The following is a 15,915-nucleotide window of genomic DNA, read 5'->3' as shown; positions in this document are numbered from 1 at the left end:
TTCAGCTGCCCCAGTGCTCCTTCTAGATGCCCGCTGCACATTTGCCCTGGGAGATCTCTTCCAGGTTCCTGTGAGGCCACAGAGCTTTTGTGTGCCTAGGGCCCAGTTATGGCAGGTTTTGCTGAACCGTGGGGTGCCCGCTTAAAGGGTGTCAGTAATAATCCAGCTTTACTCTAACAATAAGGCGGTTGTGATGTGGGGTTTGGCAGGAGAGATTACCAAACAGTTTTCAGTTGACAAAGGTGTGTGGCTATGCTGTGTCCTTGCCCCACTTCTGTTCCATCTCTACATTAACAAGATTATTTTGGACTTGATGGCAGAATGTTCTGTGGTGAAACTTGAACCTCTGAAACTTGGGGCTAATGTGTTCCCGGCACTTGTTTTTGCCAGCGATTCAGTTCTGGTGGCTACGCCTCCTGTGGGGATCAGGCATGGCTTGGAGCACTTTGTTCTAAGGTGCTCCCAGCTAGGCCTTACCCTCAATAGGAGTAAGACAAAGGTGTTGATGTTTAGACCAAGGAGGGTAGGGGTCACAACGCTTTGTTTGGAGGTGGGTGGGACTGCCCTTGAACAGGTTAACTATTACGATTACCTGGCAGTGAGATTAACTGATAGAGGATCATGGGCACCCTGGTCTAGTAGGGCACAGACTATCCTAGAGAGAAATGGGGGTGGAGTAAAGAAATGTTTTGTCTCCCATGGAGAGCAAGCGGTTACATATTCGATCCAGACCATATCAGCACTACTCTATGGAGCCGTGACATGGGGCCATATAAACTCTTCAAACCTGGGAGTGGCTGAGAATAATTTTTTTTAAGTTCTTGAGATTACGGAGCAGCTCTCCAAGTGTCCCACTATTAATGGAATGTGGGGTCGAACCTATTATTTATCGATTGGTCTGGAAACCTGTCTTCTACTGGGTTAGACTATGCGGGTCTCCAGATCTTCGAAAGTACCAGGAAACATTCACAGACACTGAATTATCCGGGAGGACGTTCTCTGCATTCTTCGATGCATGTACGCACTAACTTAAAGTGGCTGGTTTGGAGGAAATTTGGCGAAATCCTCTAAGCATGGCTTCTAATTCAAAAAGAGATGTTAAGCTGGTTGCCAAAAGGGATATTCAGGAACAGCTTATAAACTGGTGACTGAATTTGAAACTGGGGCTGGATTATCTCTCCTCGGAACCTGACAAAGTTTGGGAGAGATACCTGTATCTAATAACCTCAGTTTATGGTTGCACTTTGGACCTGGAGTTCAGGATTGGTACTCTACAGGTTGCGACCTTTACTCACGGCTGGAGGGATGGCAACTCTGAAATATGGCTGGTCTGTGGGTTGGTCCCTGAGTCTGTTACACATTTTATGCTTTTTTGTGAGCGCTACTGTGATTTGAGAAACATGTATTTGGTCCCATCGTATAGGAAAGCACGAGCCAAAAACATCATAGAGGCTGTTGCGCTGTGTCTATCTACTGCAGTGATAAATGATACATACTTTTTATGAAATATATTTATTGTGCTTGGCTTCGGAGAAAACTTTTATTTGTTACCTGACTGACTTCATGTGCCTTTTTACTTTTGTTAATGGATTTTTAGTGGTGCAATCATATGAATTGAAAATTCTATTTTCTATGTGAATTCCACATTTTTGTATGAAATCCATGTATCTTATAATGATGTTTTACTGTGTGTGCTAAAGGCATATTTGCTGAATAAAGCAATTACTGACTGACTGCTTTTTTGGGTTTCTCTGTCATGCCTGCATCTCAAGAGCGGTAGGGGAGCTTGGACAAAAATCCTTAACCAAACCTAATACATAATGGAATACAGGAATATGGGCCTCCCTTAGATAGTGCAAGAGAATCAGGCAGAAAAAACAACAGCAGCTGGCGAAAAGAAATGTTACCATCTTGGGAAGTACTAAGCATAATTGTAAAAAAAAATGGTTCAGCTTGGGCAGGTAGATTTCCTTGAATGGGCAGGTAGATGAAGATTTGAAGGCCCAGAACACCTGATATTGAGGTACACAAGCCTCCAGAATTGATTATATTTTTGTTACAGCTAATCTGTTTCAATATTGTCGCCACTAAGATTAATGATGGGGCTCCTAGTGACTATCAGTTCCCTTTAGGCTCTTTCTTTGTGTGCAATGGTTTTACAGCTTGGTTCTGCATGTCCTCAGGTTTTAGTAAATGAGGCTACAAATTGACTTATATGGTCTTATAACATCATAAATGTACTACAGTGATCAAGGAAACATGGGAGCAGTCTAGTGAGTTTACAAGATATAATGTATGCACATCAACTAGTTTCCCTAGGTTCAGTCATGATTCCTTGAACCACTGAGGAACCTTTACCCTCTCAGCTTCTCAAAGGTCCATACCATCTAATATATAGATTCAAATATTTAATCAAAATGAGATTCAACATAAGGAAACAAATGATAGGAAGTGGCAACAGTACGATCAAATATACTTTGATTAAACATGAAAAGCAGAAATTCAAAAATGGAGTCAAAGCACAACTTTCCCCATCATATCAGTTAAAAGGCGGGGCTATGTTAAGAAGCCTCATACAGAAATTGAACATTAGTTATAAAGATTTGGTAAATACGGGTAATAACTTTTAAAGTTGGGCCCCCAAGAAACTCCTATTGCAGAAACAAAGTTAGTTTTCCACTTTGAGGATTTATATTCCTCTTCTAATGTGCCTAAAGTAATTTTCGATCAAAAAGACAGCTGGAATATAACACTTGATAGTCTTGACAGTGAGTTACTGATAGAAAAAACAGTCGCTCTAGGGGCCCCGGCCCAAATGGACTCTGCAATATGGTGCTAAAAGCAGACGCCCCATTTCGGGCCTATATACTGACTGACTTGTTTGAAGAAATTATCCTCCACCATAAAATACCAGTTACTTCATCTACAGCAAATATAGTAGCAATCTATAAGAAAGGGAATAAGAGTGACCCATGAAACTACAGATTGGCCGCTCTGCTGGACGTTGATTCAAATCTGCCACATTGGTCATGAGAGATCTGAGTGCACGGGCACAGTCCAGTGGAGTGATACAAAATAATCTGATAAGGTTTAGAGCAGGGGTTGGTACTACTACAGCAGAAATAGTGGTAGACCATCTTCAACAATTGACATGGCAGAGAATAGTCCCTGTTGTCTATGTATGTAAATCTTTCATTAGCCTTTGAGAATGTTGACAGAAATGTGCTCTGGTCAGAAGTTCTAAGCCATTTGTTTTGTGCAATCATACAACTCCATACCCTCACCACCTTAAGAGTATGGCTGTGTCCTCGTCCCTCTACTTTTTAATGGATATTTAGCCGATATGGGGGGAGGCTCTGGAAACGACTGCATTCCTTTTGCCAGTAGTGCTCTCGAAAAGACAATTGTGGTTAACTTTCGCTGACGCTATTCTGTTAATGTTTTGTACTAAAGTAGAAATTGTCAGGATTTGGGAAACTTTTTGGTCATTATGCTTGGCTTAACAATCTGGCAATAAATGTGGCCAAAACAAAAAATGTTTTTGAAAAACATGTGGGTTAGCCCTTAGTCGGGACTATATGAGAAGTTTCAGAACTGAAATATCTTGGTTTCCAAATATTTACGAAATCAGGTAAACATTGATAATTAATTTTTTGCTGTCAAATGTGAAACCATTGATCGCTCAGATGAAGCCCCTTTTTAGTAGGTTTGGGACGTTTTTACTGAAGTCACTGGTTAAGCTCTATGAGGCAAAAATCATTCCAAAATTTGGATATGGATTGTAAATTCACCATCAGTTGGAGGATTTCAATTTAGATATTATTGTGGGGAAAATTTGCCATGGCACTCAGGATTTCTCAATCATTGCCACTGCCATCATCTCATCTGGAATCATTTCATTGAATATAAAACATCCTACGGAAGAAAATTCAGCTCTGTGAAAAATTCACTAACCCATCTGTATATACCTTCTTCAGTGACTTTGATGTGAATTTGCCCAAAATTGCAAAACCTCTGATAAACAGTTGTGAGTTATTATTAGAGAAGATGAATCGGAGTATAACTGAAATAGTGGAACACTCTTGAGACGGTAAGAGGTGCCTCCGGAACCAAAACTGCTGTTTTAGCAAAACGGTACCGTAGGCTGGGTGCCGTAACAAGGTACGTGATAAAATAGCCCTCCTGGAAGTTTGCTAGATCCATCCTTAGATTTCAGGTATAAATGTTGCCTAACGCCTCAAATCATGTCAGATGAAAAGAAGTTGGCCTGGAAACCTCGAATTTGTGTGATTACTGTGCATTTTTTATAGCGCATATGAAAATCATGTTTTTTTTTTATTTTCCCACTTTTCACTGCATATATATGTGGGGAAGACCCCGGGCAGCTCGCTCATACCCCCCACATTTAGTATTAACTTTACCCAGGCACCCACAAACGTATGCAGTGAAATTGGGATGTCGAAATTCGACATTTCCGTATGCGCAGTAAATGTATGCACATTGATGTGGTGCTAACCGAAACTCAATTTGTCAGTTCTGTGAATTAGCTGACAAAACACTCCAGCATTTGTGTGTGCAGTGCGGAAATATTCAGACATTGCGAACTAAATGCTTCAAAATATTTTTACAGGATTTAATATTATCCTCCTGCGAATGGCTAGGCGGAAGGTTATTCTCAGAATATTACTGTAATTCCCTGCTATTTGTACTCTATACTTTTCTAATTGATATTGAGCTAGTAAAGCGTTAAAGTTGTATTTATGGGGAACAGTATTGTAGGGTAAAGGACATGGCAAATTGATGTGTTTTTATGATAACGTACAATTTGGTTTTATGATTTATGTATTTTGATGCGTTGGATTTTGTGGAAAATGTATGTTTTTCAAATGTGTTTCATAAATATTTTAAGGTTTTAACAAAATCTATATAACACAAATACACTGAGTTGGAGCCAGGTTTTCGTGCATACATCCACCCCATGTGGATAATCACAGTTAATCTCGCTTGTGCACATGACAGATATCAATGGAGACCTTATCACACTGTTCATAGTTTCTTGTTAATTGTTATTTGTCTGTATGCTGACCACTGTGAAAATTCCACTGTATATGTCGAAAGAAAAAAAGAAGAAAAACTTGCACCCAGATGCCTGAGGGCTTGGTGCGCTACACAAATGTCTAAATAAACAAATAAACAAATCAATAAATAAATAAATAAATAAATGGGGCAGAGACCATTAAAGAAACATGATGGCCACCATCAAAATACATCCGTAAATGTCACATGCTTCTTCTAGGTGGGAAAAACATATGTTCGTCCTATGTGAATTCAGCCTCTGTGCTGACAGACTGCTGATGCTGAAGAACCACATGCGAGTACCCTGCGCCAAGGGAGCAAACCTGTGATTGAATTTTTCTCGGGGCTTAATGCTCAATACAGATCATTCATTGTAGAACAGTGTGGACGTGGTAAATCCTGCATTTTTGTTTTTAGAGCCATACAAAGTGCCAGTTTTGTCATGAAACAGATAGATTCTGCACAACAGACCCCATATTTAGGAGTTTTAAAGAGGACTTGGGGATATCCCTAAGTTAAGAACTTAGTAGAGGGCACACACACACACAGATTTCGTTCGGTGTGCTACTCTCAAGAGTTACTTTCTCAGTTTCTTTAGAAAAGACACAGCTGAGATATTTTCCCCGATTTAGGAGATCAAATGCAGTCTGATACCATATGTGGCATGTGTTTATGATTAACAAACACAAAGAAAACACCTTGAGTGAAAAGACTTCCCCTAATGCAAATGGTTTGGTAACACAGAAATGGACATCTAGTTCAGATTGTGTGATGAATCATTTTTGGATGGGTTTATAAAATATATTCTGTGGGGTTACCACCTGGGTTCACCTAGTTCTGGTAGTGAGTAGAAGAACTATATCACAGTTGTATCAAATCCCCAAGAGCAAGACAGTTTCTGGTGTGGACCAAGTAAAGGTATCACTGTTCAATAATTAGGCTTAACAAGTATGGTGCCCACTCCCTGCATTCTCCAAACCCTGCATTTTCTGTACAAATTTCAATCTCAGTAGAATGAGGATGTATACCTTTAAGTGAATATAAAACAACAGTGATCAGGCGGCAAAGGCATCACTTTAATAATAATAATTATAATAATTAGGCATTTATATAGCGCTACGAACCCTCAGGTATCTGAGCGCTGCTTATTATTACCCACGGTGTGTGGTGCTCATTTATCGACCTCGGAAGGATGAAAGGCTGAGTTTGGCCCTGCCGGGATTCGAACCTGTTAACAGGCTCTGCACTGATGTCAAAGCGAGCGCTCTACTTGCTGTGCCACTTGACCGGCTTTACTTTTGGATAAGGTTTGCTTTTTGATCAAATTTGCCCATAGTTTGTCCATCCTGTCTCCCAAAGTATGAAACACATAAGTGCCAGACGATGTATATTGAACAATCAACACTTTACTTTTCCACCCCTGACACAGATTAGTCCATCTTCCCAATACAACTAAAGATCTACTCTACCCAGGGTGACAAATTGACTTCAGCCCTGCAAGGATGAGCAGAGGCAAAAACTCCCACTCTGCTCTGACACTTCTTCAAGCCAAGAGCCAACACAATCAAAGGTAAAACAGGCAGAGTCGAGAGATAAAGCTCCTTTGCCATTTGTGGTAACCTGGGCCGATACTCTGAGTTCCTGGGTACCGCTGTGACTGGCAGAAAGGCGTTCTTGCTTCAGCAGTAGATCACTCCTTAGCAACTTCTTAGGTTGCTCTGATTTCCACTCCATGTATTCAGGGACAAGATGTGTCCTTGTTCTCAGGCTCCCAAACACGGGGGAGGCTGGCACACAACTGCAGGGGACCTCCAACACAGTGAGTTCCTGAGTACAGCTGTGGCTGGCAGAGAGACAGGTCCTGTACAGGTGCAGCTCACCTCTTATGGTCCCTATGGATGGTTAAGGGACATACCTCTCCTCTGCCTTTTGGAACATCTGCCTTCACCTCAAACCTGGAGGTCTCAGAAAAGATTGTCCCCTAGGAGGGTCCAACGAAATCTTCAAGTGATGATCCAAAGATGCTTCAAGATGATTCCAAGGATGATTCAAAGAAGTGGTGGAGAGCCCTTCTTTTATAGGCAAAGGTCTCCAGGTGATTGGACTAAAGCTAGCCTGCTTTAGGGGTCCAACGCTTGAATTGAGTGGACCTTGCCCTTATGATTTCCTACCCAAAGGGCTTTGCTCCAGAGGAAGTGGAGCGGCAGGAAAGATAAAGAGAGGCACAGAGATTGAAAATGGTGCAAGTCTCCTTCCCTTGAATAGAGTGCCCCTGACTACTCTAACTCTTCCCCTTCCCTTCTTTCTAAGACCAAAGGCCTTTAGAAATGCAGCACCCTGATGTGAGGACTGGCTCTCTGTGAATGGGTGTCTCTCTTGGTTTCGGTTCGCAGGTCAGCGTACCGTGGAGTGGCTGCCCTTGGGAAAGGCATGTTACCTACCCTACAAAGGACTCAAAGAAGCAATCCCCCCCAAGGCTACAGTCAAACTTTAGTCATAGGCAACTCTCTGTGAGAACGAACACGACCCATTGACCTGTTCTTTGGGAAGGTACCCACTCGAAAGTCAGCAACAACACTTTAGCTCACTGCACCTTTCACAGATGGGAAATATTCATTTGCATATCAGTCTTTGCCCCACCCACATGGGCAGTCCAACACCGAAATGTTAAGGCAATTCCCTTCTGAACAAGAGAACCAACAGCAACCCCATACACGTTTCAGCCTTGTTGGGCATCATCAGTGAGGGGAGCTGTACTTTAAAAACATGCTTTGGCTTTAAAACTAGCGTTAAATGTACACTCTTGCTTTGACTAACTAGGCTGTGTGTGTTCTAAACCCAACAGCTATCTACCAATTTGACAAACTGGCTTCTGCTGTGCAGGAGTACAAAGATGAGTAGGGGCTAAACTGCCCACTCAGCCCTCACACTTCTACAAACCAAGACCAACACAATCATAAAGGTAAAACAGTCACAGTCAAGAGATATACCTCCTTCGCCTTTTGTGGTAACATGGGCTGAAGAAAGGCTACCCAAACAGCAATGTATTACAGTCCAAAATAAAGGAATGTCCAATCAAGGTTCTATAAAAGAATATACACTTTAATTAAACACAGCATGTGCAATAATAGCTAGTAAAACACTACACAAAAACAACCCCTGAGGAAAGAACACAGAATAAGTAAAGATAGTAGATGCCTCACTCTGGGTTATGAATCAGGGGTGAAAGGCAAGCTTCTTGAAAAGAGATCAGTCACGTTGAACCCTTTTTGCTCAAAAGTACTTAACTAGTCTCTAGGGCCCAGAAATGGATCACAGGGGCAGTTAGCAGTCAATAGTACCTTCTTTGCAGTTCTTGGTATGTCGGCGTCACCGGACCTGACTTCTTGGTGCTGTGCAAAGAGTGGGATAGAGCAAAGGCAGCAATGGAGGGTTCTGATGGTTCAAATGTGTTTAACCGTTCAATGGTAAATAACACTAGGATCCCAGCTGTCCTGGCTCTAAGTGTGCTGTGAGCCCCAGTCCAGGTACAAGATGAGCCCTTTTCACATGCTCCCAAACAAGTGGGAGGCTAGCACACAAATGCAGGGGTCCCCCAACATGGTGAGTTCTGAGTTACTGTGTGGCTGGCAGGGAAGTAGGTCCTGTTGCAGCAGCAGTTCACCCTGGATGGTCTCAGAGTATGTGTTTGCGACAGAGCTCTCCTCAGCCTTTGGAACACCTGCCTTCACCTCACAACTGGAGGAGTCTGCAAAGTCTTCTCAAGTGATCCAAACATGCATCAATATGATTCCCAATATGATTCAAAGAAGTGGTGGGAGACTGAGGCAAATTGGATTCTGCTCCACAGGAGTACAAGTATGAGTAGGGGTAAAAATATCCCACTCAACCCTCACAGTTCTACAAACCAAAACACAATGCAATGAAAGGTACAACAGGAGCAGTTAAGAGATACACCTACTTTGCCTTTTGTAATAACATGGGCGGAGGAAAGGCTATTCTGTAACCAATGAGTGTGATTTGCGGTAGACTCAGGACCTTTGGGACACCACTATGCCCACCATATGGGAGGATTGTTGGGAAGTGCTATCACTGTCACTTTCCTTAGCAGTTTGCACATCCTGCAAGTGAATGGGCAATAGAGCTAAGGGCCCCAGCTCACCGCTGGGCCACTGAGAACCATCCATCAGCCTAGCTTCCTCGAAAGCTGGAGGCTATTTAACAGTTTAGCTTTCTGAACCTTTCTGCAATGAGGGCGACCCCTCTCTCAACAGAGGTTGCGCAAGACGCTTGCTGTCAAGGCCTACACTGTGCTCATGCACAGTTCCATGGTTGTAAAAATAACTTGGCAGTGAAAACTAACAGTAACTGCACACTTATTTTGGGTAGCTGAGCTGTAGGGACAGTCTGTTTCAAATATACCACTTTGACACCAGTGTGACAAATTGGATTTTGCTCCACAGGAGTACAAGCATGAGCAGGGGTAAATACGGCCCATTCAGCCCGCACTCTTTTACAAACAAAAACACAGCACAGTCATAAAAGTAAATCAGGGCTGACTCACAGGAGCTGACATACACTATCAATTGGGATGTGGTGGTCATGATCATACATAGTGCCATGCACTATGCCCAAACTCAGGCATAGCTTTTATTTAGAGTTTACCCTGCACCAGCATGGTTTACTTATTATCATCACCGTTTTGAGAACAGGGGGCATACCTTAAATGCGGCCCCCTGTGCCACAGGGACTTGGCTGTCACGGCAGCTGTAGAGTGGGCATTTTGTGACTTTTGAAAATGCGGTGTGCCGTAAGTAGAAAAGTAACCACGGATCAGGCTACCGATGTGGCAGGGCGCATGTGCACTATGCTTTTGCCATGGAGTCATAAAAAAGGGGAATCTGTTTGGCAGATCACCCTTTTGCAGATGGAAGTACCCTCATCATTCTATTTATTCATAAAATAAAAAAGACAGGGTGTTGCACCCTTGCCAGATGGCAATTCCTCACAGAGAAATTAGTGGACTGCCTTTATGATGTCACATTCAAATTGATTTGCTCCAGAGGAAGTGGAGGGGACAGAGAAGAGAAAGAGGCAGGGAGATTCAAAATGGTGCAAGCCTCCTTCCCTTGAACAGAGTTCCCCTGACTACTCTACCCTTCCTTTCTCCCTAAGAACAAACACCTTGGCCTTTAGAAATGCATCACTCTGGTGTGGGGCCTGGCTTTCTGTGAATGGGTTTCCCTCTTGGTTTCTGTTCCCCGGTGAGCATCTGTGGAGGGGCTGTCCTTGGGGAAAAGGTGTTACCTGCCCTTACAAACAAAGAAAAGCAAACGCCCAAGGGTACAGTCCTGGCAGTGCACAGAGGTTTGCCTTGTCTGGGAGCAATACACATAACCCTTCTACAGCTGAACGGGGCCCACAGGGCTGACACAGTATACAGTGATTATAACGAAAAATAAATAGAGTTATTATTTTACACTGAAAAAAAATATCGAAAGAAATGTCGAATGTTTGATTAAAAAGTATATATGGGTTGGGGTAAGGGATTAAAAAGGGTGGGGGTGGGTTGGGAGGGTTAATCAAGCTGGGGCTTGGGGGAGCACCCCCAAATTAAAAAAGAGAACAAATTAGACATGTTTTAATTATTTTTCTTACACAAATGTTTTCGTTATTTTTTGATTTGTTATAAAGACATGGAACTGGCTGACAAGTGTGAAATCAATTTTGAGTGGCTGGGATAGATACTGGACACCATATTCCAACCTAGATATGGCTTATATTTACAGTTTAGTGTGCCACCAGGACAGGATCCTCAGACTTATGCAGTTTTTGGAGCAGGGGTGCATATCTTAAATGCAGCCTCTGCACTGCAGGCACCTGCAACCTATGAAGCTTCCCTGCTACACACTATGCTTTTGGCATGGAGTTTATGAAAGCCAGGGCTTACACACCCTTGCCGGATGGCAATTTATCACACCTGGTGTACCATACACAATCTAGCACTGCCTCTCTATCTGTCTTTCTATCTCTCTCTCTCTCTCTCTTCACTCTCTTTCACTCCCTCTGTCTCGCTCTATTTCACTGTAGCCTCTCGCTGTGCGCCACCGTTTCATTGTTCGGTGAAAAGCACAGCTATCTTGAACGAGGAATCTGTGTTTGTTTTCGTTACAAGCCTACTGGCATTGCAAACTGGCACTTTTGAAAACTGTACAATGTTTATTTGTGAGGATCACTTTCAGGATGTATTGTAGTCATAACATAATGTGCCATGCGTCTGAATAGAGCCTATGGATAGAAACTAGAAAAAACCTATACATTATTTTGTGATAAAAGGTCATTGTTCTAAGATGGGTAGTCTGCTACACTCCTAAGGGATTCATTCAGACTACCCTTATGAGAAAGAGGAAGGGGAAGGGAACCAACAGTACCAATCGAGGATCCTGGCTGCTTTACAAATATGTCTGCAAGAAAAAGGTTAATTCTTGAACTACTAAGTACATAATGTACACTCGGCTTACTGTTCATTTAATTCTTCAAAGCACTCACAGTAGCAGTTTCGTGTTTGTAACCATGAACCATATATATTATTTCGGACAGTCTCTGAATTTGAATAGTCTGATGAAATGGCTATGACATCTGCCACTCAATTAGGGATTCGATAGCTTGCCTACTTCTCCTTCCCAGAGGTAATGTTTCTTCTCTCACCCTTAGACAAATACTTATATAGGCTACTCACGTATGCAGGTACGTTCATCAGTATGTAGTCTGTAGCCGAAGTCACACTTGCATAAGAAGGATCCTTTCGTGTTGACGCAGGTTTGCTGACAGCCTCCATTCACCACATCACACTCATCAACATCTGTAAAAGAAGGTTAGGGTGATGGCAATTACAAAGTCACCAATGTTCATTTTAAAAAAGGGAACCATTTTTGATCACTGTCATGTTTGGCCACTCAAGAGCTGCAGTCATGCATTATTATTGTATCACGTGAAGGCCATCATCATAACACCTTTTCCATACCTGTGTGTATCAACTGACATCACAAGCAGGGAAAGGGAATGCATTTTGATTGAGGGCAGGTCCATAAAAACATAACATGGATGTGAAAATACCTTTGCAGGTGCATTTGTGCCCTCAAGTAAAGTGTGCAGAGTATGGAGTGCTAGAGGCATGTAAAGCACATTTCAGAATGCATAACTTATTTATGAATTATGCACTTTGACATTTACTCCACTGCAGACTATTCCCCTCCATCTAGTTCATTGGTATGATATGATATGATAGGATATTTATAACGCACTTAATACCCAGAGGTTTCTAAGCGCAGACCCGGGGATTGAACCTGTGGTGATCCATGTCGTCTTGCTTCCAAAGCAAGCACGTTGCTGCTGAGCTATCCCCCCGAGACTGGTCTTCAGACTGTGGGGCTTTCCTCCATAGTGGTCGCCTGGGGGCCGGGGGGGGGGGGGCGCAATGCTCTTTAAGAAGAGATTACAGTGAGGTCTTTAATAGAAAATATAAGCAGTAATAGCCCATGGGGTGTCAGCAAACAGTATTTTTACTCAAGGTGGAGCTCAATATAAAGCAAAGATTGGCAATGCCACAGTTTGGGGTTTCTTAGGGGGAGACAACGATAAAAGATAAATGTGTAAGGATGTTATAGTTGGTGGATGTCACGCTTTGAGAAATACCTACATTGGGTGCAGTGATTTGGCTAAACACTATGGTACGGTACGGTATGTTATCTTGTAAAGCACAGCTGTGACCTGATGGGTATTCTGACTGTAAAAGTCTGAATAGAGGTGGGAGTGGCCAGGCAGAGCAGCAGTGTAAAAGGTCAGGTGTGCCAGATGGTTAATACACAGTTTAGGATATGCAAAGGGATATGATGTGGGCTGTCAAAATTATTAATGATGTGGTCCTATTGTATTCTATACTGGCATTAGTTGTTCTTGCATTATGTGTTCCCTCATTGATACTGTTGTAAAAACACAGCCATGTTTACTGACGGTCACATGACCATGTTTACTTAGCTAGGACACCGCAGTTCAGCAGGTTTATACAAAAAATCAACCTTAAAGCATTTTATAAACACGTTTGTCTGTTGGAAACAAGCTTTTAAAAAAATGAAGCCCGCACAGTAGAAAATTGAGAAAGGCGGGCGTGGGCAATGAGTTGACATAAACAGCCAAAAAAGTTCAGCTGTTACAGTAACTACACCGTTTACAAGCCCCAATTAACCGATCGCTGAAGATCAAGGATGAGCAAACACACTAAGGGCTAATGCATGGGGTCAAAGGTGTGCTTTCATTCTTAATTATGACACTGTATCATGTTTCCCTTTGACCCAGATGTGCTGGAACCCAATATTTTTGGCGCTGTAGCACTAAACTAGAACACGTACACAGTGGAATAAAAACGGTCGCTATTTTTAATATGACTTTGCAGATAAATCGCCTTGGGCACATCCTGACAGAGGGGCGTTTGCCAATTATAGGACAGATTACAGTGTGTGGTAGGAGTGACCTGTACATGAGAACTCTGGTTACTGTGCTATGAACTCAATGAAATAAGCTGTTCGTATGTGCTTTTTCATGCTGAACGGAGAGTGCCGAGCCACGCTGTACAGAATCACAGGCTTTTGCCGCTCTGACGACAAACCCATCTTCGGTGAGACAGGTCTGACGTCTCTGTTGGCCCAGCCCTCGATGGCACATCGTTGGTTCATGCCAGGAGTTGGTGCTCTTGTAAGATATAAGGCGGCTCTTGCGGGAGCCACAGGTCGCTGAACTAAATAATTTTACTGGCTTTTTGCACAGAGCAACAAAAAAAACAAAAAAACAAGCAGCCTGCACCGTTATATCGACGACCTTTTCATTAGTTGGAATGGTACCGCTCAATCATGGCAAGAATTTGTAAAATTCCTGAACATCAACAAATTGAATTTACAATTCACAGAACAACATAGTGCGCATGATATTGTGTTTGACGTAAAAATCAAAATTGTCAACCAAAAATTGGGATGTGAACTTCATAGAAAAATCACTGGTGCAAATGTGCCGTTACACGCGAATAGTGCCCATCCCAAGAGTCTTTTATGGTCCATTCCTTATGGCAAATTCATTCGCATAAGAAGACTGCAGTAATATTGTAGATTTTGACACAGCATGTCAAGCCACAGCTCAAAATTGTCTACATCAAAGGTACCCTAAAAAAGTTATTGAAACATCGTATCTTAAAGTCCGGGAAATGAAAAGTCCGGTAAATATCCAAATCTGCACTTAAAGAAAGTACAGAAGAAAGTACTATCAGACTAATTCTAACCTTTGGAAGTTACTCACTAAAGATACGCAATATCATCAACAAATATTGGAAAGTTTTGATGGCAGATAATGATTTGGGTAAAGTTTTATGCAAACATCCAGATATAGCTTTCCGCAAGAGTACATCCATCAAAGATCTGGTAGTACAAAGTTACATGGCTTCTGACCACACCAAAAAAGGCAATAATTGGCTCTCAGGGGAGAGTGATGGCTTTTTTAAGTGCAGAAAATGCAAAGTTTGTAAATATGCTTTTAATTGTAACAGCTACACTCATCCCATTCTCAAAACACCCATGCAAATTAAGGGTAAAATCAATTGTGCGTCTGAGCTAGTGGTGTACGTTTTAACATGTCCCTGCAACAAGTGGTATGTGGGCAGTACAAAGTGTAAACTAAAAGTGCGGATTTTGCAGCATATTAGAGCTATCACCAATAAGGACCATGCATACCCCATGGCTAAACACTTTTCTGAGTTCCATGATGGTGATCCTAAGACTTTAACATTTATTGGTATCTTTAAGGTCGACATCAGCCCAAGAGGTGGCAACAGTGAAAAACAATTGAGAAAAGAAGAGACGAAATATATAATTGACTTTGAAAGTAAATATCCGAAAGGACATAATATAGATGAGGAATTATATACATTTCTGGGTGTTTAGATAGTATACCTATTCTCTCTTCTACATGACATTGTTCCCCTACCTCTTTTCCAATTTGCGTTTTGTCATTTTTTGACATCTCATGCTTTATGAAATAATAACAGGTATAGTTGATTGTTATACTTTTTCTCTTTTTTTCTATTGATTTTATTTTTTGATTCTTCTATAGTCCTGAATCTATTCTAATCTTTTACAACCTCTTTCCTGGTAAGGGTCTCATGTTTTATCTCTCTTTTTCACTCTTTTTTTCCTATTTATTGTTTATCACATGTGACTCAAATTGACACTAACATGTAAGATCTCGGGTTCTATTTTCTGCTTTATTTTTACTAGCTTCATACCGGTTAGGTAATATGACCAATAGTTTCCTCCTTCATGTGTGCATCAGGACATAGCTAGATGGGTCTTTGTAGCATCTAAAAATTGCTGTCCTGTTAAAATCCTGTTATAAGCATTTTATTTCGTGGTGGATAAATTAGTATTTACTAATACAGGATGGGGAAAAGATTGACTACACAAATTAATGATTATCTGTATCCCCATTTTGGTAATTAAGTTGCAAAGTACAAGTGCACAGACATATTGTTTTAATATTCATGATACCCTGATTAATCGACAATGTTATGGAGTATCAGTCCTATTGTTTACAAAGATCACGAATATGATCACTATTCTAAAGTTAGGCACTAACACTCATTTTACAGATCCCTACAATCACGCTACAATGCACTCGCATTCACAGTAACAGACCAAAACTAATGTCAATCACACGAGAACAGCGCTGACAGCTTGGCTATACATAGCGTTTCAGGAGTTGCCATGGAGACATCCCCGCCCCAGGGTAAACACCCGG

General features: G+C 41.8%; 1 protein-coding gene across 6 annotated transcripts in view; it reads right to left on the bottom strand.

Moving 5' to 3' along the window:
• The window catches only part of LOC138491794 (multiple epidermal growth factor-like domains protein 6), a 1,495,213-nt gene that overhangs the window by 755,283 nt on the left and 724,015 nt on the right, over positions 1 to 15,915 (bottom strand). For all 6 annotated transcript variants that reach the window (XM_069618507.1, XM_069618508.1, XM_069618505.1 and 3 more), the window contains exon 6: positions 11,816 to 11,938. In XM_069618507.1, the coding sequence (XP_069474608.1) occupies positions 11,816 to 11,938 (123 nt within the window). The remainder of the gene's footprint in view (positions 1 to 11,815; positions 11,939 to 15,915) is intronic.

Source organism: Ambystoma mexicanum, chromosome 10 (genome assembly GCF_040938575.1).
Source record: "Ambystoma mexicanum isolate Mex_15411 chromosome 10, UKY_AmexF1_1, whole genome shotgun sequence".
Classification (NCBI taxonomy): domain Eukaryota; kingdom Metazoa; phylum Chordata; class Amphibia; order Caudata; family Ambystomatidae; genus Ambystoma; species Ambystoma mexicanum.
The sequence above is the reverse complement of the archived record's forward strand: the minus strand, read 5'-3'. Positions and strand labels throughout refer to the sequence as shown.